Source organism: Besnoitia besnoiti (assembly GCF_002563875.1).
Source record: "Besnoitia besnoiti strain Bb-Ger1 chromosome Unknown contig00007, whole genome shotgun sequence".
NCBI classification, from domain to species: domain Eukaryota; phylum Apicomplexa; class Conoidasida; order Eucoccidiorida; family Sarcocystidae; genus Besnoitia; species Besnoitia besnoiti.
This window is the reverse complement of record NW_021703915.1, coordinates 1,578,295-1,591,995: the sequence shown is the minus strand read 5'-3', so window position 1 is coordinate 1,591,995 and position 13,701 is coordinate 1,578,295. Positions and strand designations below refer to the sequence as shown.

The following is a 13,701-nucleotide window of genomic DNA, read 5'->3' as shown; positions in this document are numbered from 1 at the left end:
GGCGGAGAGCCGTGCGACGAAATAGGAAGCGCGACTCGGTACGAGACGGTCGACAGTAAGGCAAAATGCAGTCTGACGTCCTCTCACCTGTCGCGGCAACGCCGCACCGAGACAAGGCTCCAGGACTCCCGCCGGCGGCGTGCGAGGCCCGAGACGAGTTTGCCGGACCTGACGATGGTAAGCGACACTGCCGCTGTCCGCGACACAGCGAGAGAGATTTAAAAGCTAGACGAAGCACCGTAGACCCATGTTGAGCGAGGGCACGGTGTCTCGGTTTCGAGACGTGCAGAGCCGCCACACAACCCCCGCCCAAGCCAGGAAGCAGGGAAAGCTTGAGCGTCCCGCAGGACACATTTCCTCAAGCGACACAGTTCGTTGGGAGTAAGCACCTAAACGCGAAAGGCCTGCTAAGGCAGCTAGTGCGGATGGCGCGACACACGGCGTTTGTAGGTTCTGTTTGCGTCTTCGTTCACGTCGCGCCTGTGTGTGTCTGTGTGGCTGCACGCCGGGTACTGGGTCTGCTTCAGGGTCAGGCGTGACCTGCGTAACGACGTCTGCCTCCGCGCTCTCGTCAACTGCCGCGACTGTCGCGTCTCCGCTGGCGGGTCACGTTGCGAGTGGGGCTGCCGCGCCGTCGTTCGCCTCCTTCACCGCAGGGTCTCTCCAGAGTTGTCCCTTCCTCTCGCTCTGCGCCCCCGCCAGCGTGGCGAGCGGCTTGCCGCCCGCGGAAGGCGAGGCTGCAGCCGCCGGCGCCGCGCGCGTAGAGGACTCGTTTCCCGCCGCCGCGGTTGGCCCTCTGTCGCATCCACTGGCTGCGCGGCGCCTCGTGCCCTCCGCGGCCTCGTTCGCGCCGGCGCCGCCCTCCTCGCGCCTCCCGCCCGCTGGCGGCGAGGGTGATGCGTGCCCGGTCGCTGCCTCAGGGGCCTCTGGCAAGGGAAACGACGAACTCGCTGCGGCTCACTTCGAAGGTCGCGTAGCGGAGCGCAGGGGCGTCCGGCCCCCCCTGGGCAGTGCTCCGCCGCTGCCGCCTCTGACTCACCCGGCCGCGCACCCTCCGCCTCCGTCCTCCTCGCGGGGAGACCGGGCGGTACACGGGCGCCAGTTCGCCGCGACGTTGCTGAGGGTCCCGCAGCAAGACGCGCACTTTCCGGACCTCGTGGCCTCGTCTCCCTCATCGCAGGCTTCAGCCTGCAGCGCCTCCTCATCTTCCTCGTTTCCGCCGTTCCACGACCCAGCATTCTTTTCTCAAATTATGGGCGGAGCTGCCGGGGCTGGCGAGATGTATTATGGACAACCCGCGTTCGGGCGCCCGCCTCCAGGCTCGGCGCCGGCGCGACCTCCGCCGCCGCAGGCGGCCACTGGCGGTGACAGTGGGTGCGACGACGGCGAAGGCTCGGCCCTCTCAGCGCCTCATTCCGCCTCAACCTCCGCTTCGCTGACGGGCGAAGGCTCGGGACGCGAGGCGCGTGCAGCGTCTTCCTCCGCGACTGCTTCGGCCGACGCCCGGAGCCTGGGCCGCGCAGACTCGGCGGCTCGCGGCCCCGCCCCCGGCGACGTCGTGGGGCAAGTCCCGCAGCTGCCGTCGCTCTTTCAGCACCCCGCCCCGCCTCTGCCGCATCTCCCCTGCACGCCGCGCCCTGCACACGGCGCCGGCGGCCCTTCTTCCGCCTCGGTATTGGCTTCGGCCTCTTCGCCGTTTCCCTCCTTCGCATCCCCCCTCGCACACACTGCGGCTCCGGGAGCGGGCCTCGCGGCGCGAGGGGGCGAGGGCCGCGCCCCCGGCGCGCCCCCGCTCTGCGGCGAGTTCGCGTCCCCGCGTGCGTTGTCGGCTTCTCCTGTCTCAGTCGACGCTGCCGTCCCCTCCTGTCTTGAGGCCCTGGGAAGTCTGGCAGGCCCCACTGGAGCGGGCGGGCTGCTGCAGGGCAGCTGCGCCCTCCCGCGACAAACACCGCCGCCCGGGAGGGAGGCCAACCCAGGTTTTGGGGGGGACAAGCTCCTGGCTGCCGGCGCGGCGTTCTCGCGAGGGGGTTGCAGCCGCGCAGGCGGCGTCGCGGGCGGCGCTGGGGACGGCCTGCAGACTTCGTCTCTCGGGGCTCTGCCACAGGCGACGGGCGGGGCGGCATGCTTCGTCTCGGCTCTCCCGTCCACGAGCGCGTCCCCTCCAGCGCCGGCCTCGCTCACGAGCCTCGCGTCTCCGGGGGCCGCCCCCACGCCGGGGCATGGGGGCGACCAGGGGGTTGCGCGGTGCAGGGGCGGCGGCGGGTTCTTCTCCTTTCCGCCGCCGTCTGCAGCTCCTGCTGGCTGTCGACCCCCGACCGGGTCGCTGCCCCCGTCGTCGAGCGCTGCGGCGCCGGGCTTCCCTGATGGGGCGGTGCCCTTTGGCGCCTCCTACGCATCGTGTCATCTGTCCAAAGGCCCGCCCGCCTCTCCGTGCCCTTCATCAGTTTCTTCGCATCCTTCTCGCCTGCTGGCCCTCCAGGCTTCGTCTGCCTGCGAGGCCGCGCTGCCTGGCCCGGAGGCGCCGCAGCCCTCCGGCTCGGCGGGTGCGTTTATTGGGTCTTCCCACGTGGCGGCCTCCGCTCCCCGCCCTGCGCCTGTCTTCTGCCCTTCAGCACTCGCCCCGCCCCTGCGGCATCCCATGTTTTCCTGCTCGGCGTCTCCGTCATCTGCGGACGCCACCATGCATCCCTCGCATCTGCTTCGCGGCCCCTGCGCAGGCTCGGGTTGCCCTTCTCCCCACGTGCCGCAGCAGTCGGCGAGCGCGCACGCGCCCTTCCCCAGCCACCAGGCGTCGTTCGCCGCGGCGCTGCCGGCGCATGGGCAGTCCCTCGCGGGACCCCCGGGTTCTGCAACGGGCGCCGGAGGCGCGCCCACGACCGCGACCGCGCTGTGCTACCACGCGGACCCCGCATGCGGCGGGGGGCAGGCGGGAAGCGGAGGGAGGGGCAGTCAGGCGCTCTCCCCGCAGCAGCCCACGGGCTCGCCCTTCGCCGCCAGTGTGCAACACGCCGCAGCGCATCTGATTCCTCCCAACGCCGGGCTCGCGGCCGCGGCGCTCAGCGCACTCTGCAGCGCCGGCCTCAACCCGGGATGCGACCTTTGGCACGCGAAGCAAGTCCTCTGCCAACGCGAGTCAAGGCCCCTCAGGCTCAGCCGATTCGAGATGGTGGAGGCCTACGCAAAATGTAAGCAAGGACTCAGAGGGGGGGATAAGGGGGGGTGAGAGGCGGTGCAGCCGCCTCAACTCTGGATGCGGACGCGGTTGGTCGGGGCACAGGCTCGACGAGGCGACGAGGGAGGGAGATCGGTTGGCTTCGCTGCGCGTGTGTCTTTTCTGCAGCGACGCTGTGCCTGTCCTGCGACTCGATGGAGCACAAGATTACGAACTGCCCCTTCGGCGAGTTTGTCTGCCCGAACTGCCACCGCTCGTCTCACAGGGGCGAGCACTGTCCACTCCCGTGCAGATTCTGCTTCGAATGTCACTCCGGCATCTCGGTGAATGAGTGCATTCGGGTAAGAAGCTGCAACTTCGGCGCCTGTCGGCTGTGGAGATTCCCGTTCCCCCTTCCACAGATTCCATATCCACTGGGCCTGCATTTTTTGTCGACGGCGAGAGGCTAGGGGGCTGCCCATATCCATACATCACTCCGCCGCAGCCCCACGCTGTCGGGGAGCGCTAGTGTATCTTTGTTTCTGGACCCTAAGCCGCCGTGGCCATGTCTCTTGTGTCTGGAGCTGTGTGCCTTGTGGCTCGACTGTTTTCAGCGCACTGCGCGGCAGCCGCTGGAGCGTTTGCTCGGTGTGAAGATGCCGCTGGACGCCTCGCTGTGTCGGTCAGGGTCTTCGGGGGCGTTTTCGTGCGCGTCGGCGGACGGCGCGTGTCGCAGCGGGCGCTGGACAGCGGAGGATCTTTCTCAGCACACGGCGGACAGGCCGAACACGGCTCACGGACGCAGCGTCTACGTGTCCAACATGGTCCCTGGTACTACGAAGGAGGCGCTGCGCACCGCGATCAACCTGCTTCTGGAGCACGGCTACGTACTGTCCGTTGAGATGCGCGAACGCAGCAACCTGCAGCCTTACGCGTTTGTGGAACTCTCCACGCTGCAGGCGGCCTACGAGCTCGTCCAGCAGAAAAAAACCGCGCTGGTGATCCGCGACCAACAACTCAAAGTGCAGTTCAAAAAAATCGGCCTCACCTGCACCTCCTCCTCGCGCCTCCTACGCCTGCCCTCCGCCGCCGGCGCCCCCGGCGGTGACGCCGCCGCGGCGGCTGCCGTCTACGCGTCAGCTGGCTGGCTGCCTGACGCAGACGTGAACGGCGACGACCTCAGCCACGCCCGCGCGGCCGCGGGCGTGGGGGGAGGGGCCGGGGGGGGCGAGCCCCCGAGGGCGGCAAAGAGGGGGCCAGGGAAGGCGGCGCAGCGGGGGAGGGGCGGACTGGCGACGGGCTCAACGGCGGGGAGCACACCTGCGGGGGGGACGCGGCGGGGGTTCAGGATAGCCAGCAGGCGCAGCAGCTGGCGCACGCACTTCTGCGGCAGAGCACCGAACCGTTCCTGCCTACGGGGCAGTCGGTTCACGAGGTGTGTCGACTGGTTGCCATCAAGCTCGCGAAGGACTACGGGCTCTCCTCGCCTCTCCTCCTCGACGCGATGGCCTCGTCCTGCTTCTTCGCCTCTTCGGCGCGGCAGACGGGCGTCGTCGCGGGCGCCGCCGCCCAGCACCCGCCCCCGCTGGGCTTGCCTTTCGCGTCTTGGCCCGCGACGACGAACGCACTCGCCCTCGCCCCTCCTCCGCAGCCGGCGCAGCCGTCGCCGGGTCAGCCGCACGCTGCGCTCCAGGCGTCGGTGGCTCCTTTCGCCTTCGCGAACTCCGCGTTTGGCTCTGCCGTTGCGGGGCGCGCAGTGGAAAGAGTCGACGACGAGCCTGCAGGAGGCTTCCCCGGCGGCCGCGACCGCTGCGGAGGCGAGCAGAGGCCTGTGGACTTCGCGAACGCAGCCGTGGCCACCGCGGTGCGGTCTGCCCCCCCCGCACCGTTTTCCGCCGGGGGGGGAGGTCGCCCGAGTGGCGCCTCGCCGCCCAGTGCGCCGGCGAGTGGCTACCCGCAGGCCTCCGCCAGCTACGCGTGGCAGGCGCACGCGTCCGCCTTCGCCTCGCCTGCGTCGCTTTCTTCCTCCTCGTCAATTCGCCAGCCCCCACATGCCGGCGGCAGAGACCTGGGGCCTGCGAGCGCCGGCCACGCGTACCCGCCGAACGGAGCGCGCGCGAGCCTTCCGTCCGCCGCAAGTCAACCCCGCGGGTGTCACGACAGTACCTTGGACTCTTCAGGCGCGTCAGGGAACGACGGAGGAGAGCTCAGAGACGAGCGGGCTGGGTTTGCAGTGCCCCTGGCGGCGCTGACCCCAGAGCCACGATTCTCTGCGAGTTACTTGCCGGGGGGGGGAGAGCGTGGCGCATTCAGTCCTCCTCACGCCGCCTCGACGCACGCGACTTCAAAGGACGCGAAGAAAGGAGGAGGTTTGCACCCGACGACAGCAGAGTCAGCGCTTTCGCGCGGATTCGTCGGCTCCAGCGCGCTCCCCTTCCGCCCGGGCGGCGCTGAGAAAGTCGCTCAGACTCACCACGAAACTGCAGTCACCCAGAGTCGGTCGGCGGCCCTTGCGCACAGTGCGCGTGCGTCTCTGGCGCTTGACTCTGAGCGGCTGGTGGGCGCAAGCGACCAGGCGAACGGCAGACGAAGCCACGACGTCGAAAGATTGGCGCTCGAAGGACAGGAACGGGGGCCGGCGGCCGCCGCGAGCGAGCCCCGGGGCGATGCCTTGTGCGCGGGCGTGCGGCGTACGGAAGGGGCAGGCGTTGCAGGCGGCGAAGGCGAGACACGAGGGATGCGGAAAGCAGAAGGGGAAGGGAGCGGCTTGAGGGGAGACGCCAGTCACTACGAATGCTTGCGTCGAGACTCTGGCATGCAGAAGTTCCTGTCGGATGCCACGGAGTACGTCCAGAGTGCAAACGCGCATCTCACGACGGCGCGCAGCACGCTGCCCAGCGACGGGAATGGCGACTCTTCAGATAAAACGAGGAACAGCCAAATTCAATCTGCAGACGCCAGTGCCAACCGGGAAAAGGAGCTCTTCAGCATGTACGCGAGAAGTGAAGCGCGTGCACACAGCTTCGCGGGGAACGCCAGCGGACGAAGTGCAGCGGTCTCCTGGGAGGCGGAGTCCGGTAGCAGAGGGAATCAGGTCCAAGCCGCTGACGCGGCAACCGCTGCGCGCTTCACGTCTTTCTCGTCCTTTCCTGCCTCGTTGGCATCGTCGCTCCCCTCTTGCACGGCGTCTCTAGGCTTGCCCGGCGCGCACGCAGCGGCAGGCGCGGCCGGGGAGCGGACGGACGATTCCGCCGGGACGCGTCCGTCCGTGTACGTACACCGGTCGCCGGGTGTCTTGGCGCCCGCCGCCGCAGGCGCCGCGTGTTCGTATCCGTTCTCATGTGAGCAGCGTGAAGCTGCGCGCCCCCCACTGGGGCATCTGCGAGACGAATTCGGTGCGAAGGGTTCCGAGCGCAGCGCTCGAAAAGGAAGCGCGTCCAACTTGGCATTTGTGGGTCGCGTTCGCCAGCCACCGCACACGCCACCTCCTGGTCTGGAGCTGCGCGGCGGAGGCGCCGTGGCCGTCTGCCAGTCGGGCGGGCCGCACGCCTCCGCAGCCCCTGAATTTCCGCCGTTTCTGTCTTTCGCGGATCAGGCGGCCGGCGCCGGCGCGCCCTCACGCAGCAGGCGAAGTGAGGAGGGGATGCCGCAGGGGGATGCAGCGGGTGCGGGGGGCCGCGAAGGCAGCGACGGCCGGGATGTGGATAGAGAGGCAGGAGGCGACAAGCGGGAGGGTGCCGGAGGGACAAACTCGCAGAAGGCTCCTCAACGTGGAGGAGGCGGAAAATCGGCATCGGCTGCGAACTCGAGAGACGCCGAGAGAGGAGCTTGCGCCGGCGAGGAAGGCTCGCCTGCGTTGTGTTCGTTTTTTCTCTCGGCGTCAGGCGACGGGGGGAGCTCGCTGGATGGGGGGGGCGTTGTCTCGGAGGGGCCGGCGACCCCGAAGAAGCTCCCCTCGCTCGCGAGTCGACCCACACAGTTGTCTTTTTTCTCTGATGCTTCTTCGCTGGGATCGTCGTCCTTGTCGCTCGCGTCCACGGGCGGCGTGCGGCACTGCGGCGCCTCGGCGCGTGGCGGGGAAGGCGGTGGCGCGCATGCATCGCGGAACGGGCCTGCAAATGGCTTGACGGCCTTCTCAGGAGTTCTCACGCCCCGGGCGCTGGCGACGACGGATTTTGAGGACGCGGGGCGAAGTGCGCGCTCGCTGGGCGCCGAGTTCCATCACCTCTCGCTTTCGCAGCAAAGCACAGACGAAGACACGCTGCCTGCGCAGTCGGAGTTGCACCTGTCGTTCCTGTCCTCTTCGGACCTCTGGGGCTCTGCGCGTTCCACCGCCGAGGAAGAAAGGATGTTCGCCGACGGCGCGCGCGACGACGCACTCGGCGAAGCGTCGCCGAGTCGTCTCCTCTCGTCTTCCTTCTCCTCCTTCGCGTCGCTCTCGTCTTCGTTCTCCTCCGCGTCGCCGCTGCCGTTTGTGGCCTTCTCCGACCAGACTGCCTCCTCCTCGCTCTCCACGCTGCCGGCGCTGACTTCGCAGGCCGAGGGCGCTGCGAAGAGAGCGGAGGAGGCGCGCTGCGCGCGCGCCGAAGAAAAAGGCTGTGCGTCGCCGAGCCTCGACGGGGGCGGGGGCTTGCAGACCCCCGCCAGCGAAGAGGGCCTCTGCCGCGGCGAACGGAGGGACGACGCCTCTGAGCGAAGGGGAGATGACGCCCGACCGTTCGATCGAACTCGGCTAACTGGCGGGAAGCCGCTGGCGAGTGTCTGGGTCGAGGCGTCGCAGGAGGCGCCGGCCGGGCGCACAGCGGAGGAGACTGGTCTGCATTTTTCGTGCTTTGCGCAGAGTCAGGGCGGCGTCTGTGGCGACGAAGCGCTGGGCAAGAGCCGAGGCACAACGGGGGGCGGCGCAGTGGGTCATGTATCGTGCGCCTCGGCGTCGCTTCTGGTTCCGCTCTCGCTGAGCACAGGCAGCACGGAGGAAGAAGATGAAAGCGAGCGGCAGGCCGCGAGCCAGAGCAAGGCGAAGACGCTGCTGCCGCACCTCCTCGCCGACGGCGGCCTCGCGCCCCATCTCGACGAAAGCGGGAAGAGCCAGGCGAAGGCCCTTGCGACCCCGTTCCTCCCCCTGTCCTGCAGAGGCTACCGCCGCCCCTCAGCGAAGGGCGACGGTACGCAGGTGGAGGACGGGGCAGCGACGGGCCGCAGCCGCGACCCCCGCGAAGATGTCGAAAACGCCGAGCAAGCAGAAGAGAGAGCGGGGGAGGAGGAGGCACAGGAAAACACGTCGACTGCCTGGCCGCTGTCACTGCGTTCTTCGTCCTGCTCGTCGCCGTCGTCGCCCTCGGGGTCTCGGACCGGTGACTCGAAGGCAGAGACCAAGCTGCAGCTGGGCGACGCCGGCGGAACTCCGGCGTCGCTTCGCTTCAACGTGAAGCTCGAAGAAGCCCTGAGCATCGGCGACGCGCCCGACGCTGGCGGCCTCGCGCGCCTCCACGATCGTCCGGCGGCGACAGTGGCCTCGTCCAGCAATGAGACGTACGCATTCTGCTTTTCCTCGCTTGCTTCCTCCTCCGCCTTTTCCTCGTCGGCGGAGACTGCCGGCTCCAAGGGTGAACCCGCGCATCCCATTGGGGCGCGCCGCGGCGGGCCAAATGGCGGCGACCGCGTGGACGCGAAGGGGCTCGTACTGCAGGGGGGGGGAGACACGCCTGGCGCCTTCGCCTTCCCGGCTCTGTTGGAGGCGCCGCAGCAGACCTGGGGCCGCGCGCCCGAGGCAGACAGGCCCGCCAAGCCGTCGAACTTCGCAAGCGCTTCTCCGCGATCGGTTTTCCCGCCGAAAGATCGTCCGTCTCCGTCTGCGGTGTTCGCCCTCGCAGACCGCTGTCCTGCCTCGATTCTGCCGCAACACGAGACGACGATGCAGAGGCCGGCGGACGCCTCTCCTGGCGCCTCTAGCGAGAGGCGCGCGGGCGCCGGGGACTCAGCGCCGACGTTGAAGGCCGTCAAGCGCTTCCACGAAGCGAAGGACGACGGGAAAAGCGCCGGCGGGGGTGTTGGCGTGCCGCGGCCTGCCCCGAGTTGCCCTCTCGCGCTGCCGTCTCTGCTCTCTCACCGCGCCGCGCATCAGCAAGGCCTGCCGCCGCTCGTCGTGTCGGCGCTCGCGTCGCCGTCCTGCTGCGCTTCGGCTGCCTCGCACTCGGCCGCCTTTCCGCGCTTTGCCTTCTTCGCCGCGGCCGCTGGAGAGGACAGGCGGCAGGCGCGAGAGGGCGGAGGCGAAGGCGCCGGGCCGCCCCGAGGCGCCGCGACGCTCCCACGCGACGGCGAGAATGAGTCGCGAGCGCCGAGGCCGGAGGAGAGCCGCAGGGACTCCGCAAGCGCGCACCAGACAACTGAGGCGCGGGCGGGGCTCGAGGCTCCAGAGGGCGACGGCTCCACGGCGCAGATGAGCGACGCGAGGGCGTGGGCGACAGAGACGCCGGATGAAGCCGCGCGGGCGCGCGCCTCTCCGGAGAGAGCTGCAGCGCCTGAGGCGCGCGGAAGAACTAGCGAGCGGGCGCGGCACGTGCATGCGCGGCTGCGAGAGCGGAACGCACCGGGAGAAAGTGTCGCGCGCGTGGAGGAGACGGGGGCCGCAGCTGGGGGGCAGGAAGGCGACGCTGTGTCTGAAGGCGTCGTGAGCGTCGTCGTGCGCAGGGCATTTGTGGGTCTGCGGCGGGACGATGCAGGGAGGAGGCGGGGCGGCTCCGACGCGGCATGTGCTGCTTTCGCGAGCGAGTCGCAGGACGGCGAGCGGCCGCGCGCGGAGACTTTCGAGCTGAGCGGCGCGTCGCCCAGCGCGCACCGATCAGTTCCGCTCAGTGGAGCCTCGCAGACTCCACGCCATGCCATTTGCAGCCAGCCGTACGTGTGCGGATTCGCTGCTTGCGCCTCGATGAGCGGGCCTGCGGACGAGTGCGAGGGCTGGACGAGGCCTGGCGGCGAAGTGCCCAGTCGAGACTGCGACGAAGTCGAGGCAGCGCAGGACGTTGGCGCCGCGGCTGCGCGATCCAAATTCATTACGTCGATGCCGGATGTGGGCTGCGGCGTGACTGTCGCGGGGGGAAGCGACGAGGAGGCGGCAGGGCGTGCAGGGCTGCTGTGCGAGGGGGTCGCCGCGCGTCTGACGCGCGGCGAGTCTGCCTCGCACGATCTCGAGGAGAGAGACAAAGCCGCCGGAAGGGAGGGAGACGAAGCGGTGGCCGCCGCCGGCGCCGCGCGCAGGGGACCGCGGAGGCACACGCTGCGAAGGAAAAGCAGCGAGGAGGCGGCCGCGGGACTTGGCGAAGCTGACACGTCTTCAGCCGGCGGCGCTTCCCCGCACAAGGGCAAAGCGAGGGCCGTTGACGAGCTAGCCAAGCGCGAGAGTGATGCCGCCGGGGGAGCAGGCGCCCCCGCAGCGGTCGATATGGCAACTCTACTCGATGTAAGCGATCCTCTCTTTTTTGTTCGGTCTTTCTTGTCTCTGCATGCGTTCTGTGAGCCACTGGAGGCGGGCCGTCGAGCCGCGCGTGGTCGCGCAGCCCCTTCGGAGTGCTGCCGCGATGCGCGCTGTCGGTTCCCTCCTTTGTGCTTTGGGCTCCTCCCTCTTTCTCCGGTGCCACGCGCTCGGCGTCTGAGTCCATTGGCGACTCTTTCTTCGCGATGCCTGCGAGAGTCCTCTTCTGTCTGCATCAGAGCTCAGGGGGCACTGTGTTTGATGCGTTCGCCCTGGCAGCATCCTCCCTGGTCTCGCTGCCGTGCCGGCACCGTCTCTGCGGGGGGTTCTTCCTCCGCCCTCACCTTCCTCGGCGGCTTGGAGGCATGCACGTGTGCATAAACCTGTCGCTTTTTGGTGCGTGTGGGTTCGCAGCGAATCGACGACATCACGCGGCAGCTGCCGCCCTCCGTGCTGGATGCGGTGCTGTCCGGCCTCTCCTCTGCGCGAGGCCCAAACGCGCCGGCGGACAACTGAGACGCTCCTCCGAGCTTTGCGTTCGTTCCGCGGTGGCGTGGCCGTCGCTAAGCTGAGTCGCGAGAGAAGAGGCGCACGTGTTGTTCAGCCGCAGTCCGATATGCTTTGTTGTGTGGGGTCTGCATGTCTGCGCCCCTCCCCCCCCCGCGGATAGCGGCAGACGCGTCACGCCTGCCTGCCTGCCCCTGCACACGTGTGTAGGCTCCGGCATGCTGCGACAAGTCTTTCGGGTGTTCGCCGACAGGCGCTTCCTCGGGCAGAAAGATGAGCCGCGCGCGCGGACGTGGATATTCACCTGGACAAACGAGTTTGGCGTAGCGCCAGTGACGCGCGTCCCTTTTCCGCCGCGCGAACAGAAGACGTGTGTTGAACATGTGAGAGTGTGAAGCGACGTGCGTCAGTCGGGGCACTTGGCGCTTCACGCATGTCAAGCTGGTCGCGGAGGGCGCCAGCGCCGACCTCAGACGACGACGCGTGGGCTCGCGTATGGGCGGGAGTCGCGTGCCTTGTTCGCTGCGCCGGGTCGGCGGACGACTTTTCCGCCTGCCGCAGCAGTCGCCGATGCTGGCGCATTCGTTTCGTTGTTTTGGCTTCATTCTCGCAAGCCTCGTGCTGCGGACGTGGAGGTCGTTCACCTCGTGTCGCTGTTTAGCGCGAATTGCGCAGCCCCGTTTTCTTGATTTTTCAGTCGCGCGCTCGTGCGGCCCTCCGCCGTGGCCCAGGCCCGCGGTCACGTCGCGCGGTCGTCCGGCTGCAGCAGTTTTCGTGGGGTCGCGGCGCTGTATTTTGGAACGAGTGAATTTTACCTAGCAGGCCAGGCGCCCGTTTGCCGTCGCTCGGCGCCACCTTTGTCGGGGCTTTGTCACGGTCGTGAGTTGGTGGTCCTGGCCTCTCGTCATTTCTTCCTTGAAGTTCGCGTGTGGCGCAGCTGCCGCCCGTTGTCGAATGCTTCCTCGGTGGCGACTGGATGGTGCAGCACTATGGGTATGAAACGCAGATGCCTGTACGCGCACGTCTGCGGAGTGCCTCGCGGGCGCAGCGCGGACATCTGTGTGATCATGCATGCATATAGAAGACGTAGGCGTTTATCGAGAGATAGGTGATAAAACGCTTGAATTGTTTAACGAACATCTCAAGTGTATGCTCGCGGATTTGCAGTCATGTATGTTAAGTGCACATGCACCGTGCCCTGCGCGGTCTACGTGCAGCCCGGCAAGCGGTCCATGCGAGCACGACTCCTCTTTGCGAGTCTTCCCTGTATTAGGCATTTGCACGACCGCATAGGCGCACTCTGTTCTTTGCAGTCGGGCGCGGCGCTTCCGTGTATGTTACGTCGCGCACCCGTCGAATTCGATTTTTTTTCCGGTTCGTTCGTATCCCGTCCGTTTGGTACGTGTCGCGGTCGGCGATAGCGCCGTTTTCTTGGAGTTTCTCTTTTTTACGGACGGAAGCGACGAGGCTGCCAAAGATGTGAAAACCCTGTCATTTGTTGAAACGGAAATGCTGATGTATCTCCTCACGAGCGAGCGCCAACCTGGAGCGCCAGCTGTACGTACACTTCCCGCCTCATTGGCCGGCGGTCGTAGAGCGCGTGGATTGCGCGTTCCGTTGCCTCTTCGTCGAGGCGGCAGGCCACAAGTTCGCTCTGGCTTATGAATTTTCATTCTTTCTTGCTTGGAGTCCGTCATGTTGCCTTTTCGTCTGTTTGTTTCTCGATCTGTGAGATGGCTGAACTTCTGTTCCTGGCACTCTCTCGCCGTCGCATCCCTCGTACACCTCAACGCACTCCCCCGAGAGATTGATCGTGGCTCGTGCTTGACGAAGGGTGGATGACGAGACTCAAACGAACAGGCTTCAGTGATTTCGCTGTCCATCTTATTCTGGGCACTTATTTCTTATTTCTTGTCTGGGGTGTTGCTCTTGTGTTTCTGCGTTTTCCGCTTTTGTCCACCTGTCCCTGTATGTCTCAGCCTTTGCTTTTTTTCCCATCTGGTCTAAACTTGCTCGACGGCTTTGCCGCTGTGCACCGCAAACGTCCTCACGTGGCGGTGCGCGAAGCACCGCTCAGACACAGCAGTCACGAGCTCATCTCAACAGCGCCCTACCGTGCAGGACGATGTGGACAAACAAATATATATATATATATATGAATATATATATATATATATATTTGTTCAGGATATGTACACGTGTGTGCTCAGATGCGTACCATGGATAAATACACGCACTTTATTAGGACGCGGCGCTCAAGTGTCGCGTGGACATGGTGACTGTTCAGTGTATGCCTTGGCGCTGAGGCCGGTCCCGTCCTTGCCGCGTTGCAAGCGTATGCTGCAGTGACCTGCTGTTGAGTTTATAGCAATAAACAGCTGCACGAGCGTGTGTCGCGTAGACGTTTGCCTGAACATACATGCATAGTGCAGCCACGCGTCGGCGCAGGCTTGCCGTCAAAAAGGCTGTCCATAAAGACCGCTCGAGCGCAGGTCTGCAGCACATACGTCATGACGGCTCTGTCGGGCGCCCGTTTCCGCGGCGACTCGCTCTCACATGCGAGTAAGCAATT

General features: G+C 66.9%; 1 protein-coding gene across 1 annotated transcript; it reads left to right on the top strand.

Annotated features, from left to right (window-relative positions):
* Window positions 1–65: 65 nt before the first annotated feature.
* Window positions 66–11,138, top strand: BESB_072550 (uncharacterized protein; the record flags this gene model as incomplete). The annotated part of the gene is made up of 6 exons (XM_029365628.1): window positions 66–177; window positions 528–3,185; window positions 3,341–3,513; window positions 3,766–4,356; window positions 4,500–10,610; window positions 11,037–11,138. 6 exons carry the CDS (start codon window positions 66–68, stop codon window positions 11,136–11,138), a joined length of 9,747 nt encoding a protein of 3,248 aa, XP_029218112.1.
* Window positions 11,139–13,701: the final 2,563 nt, after the last annotated feature.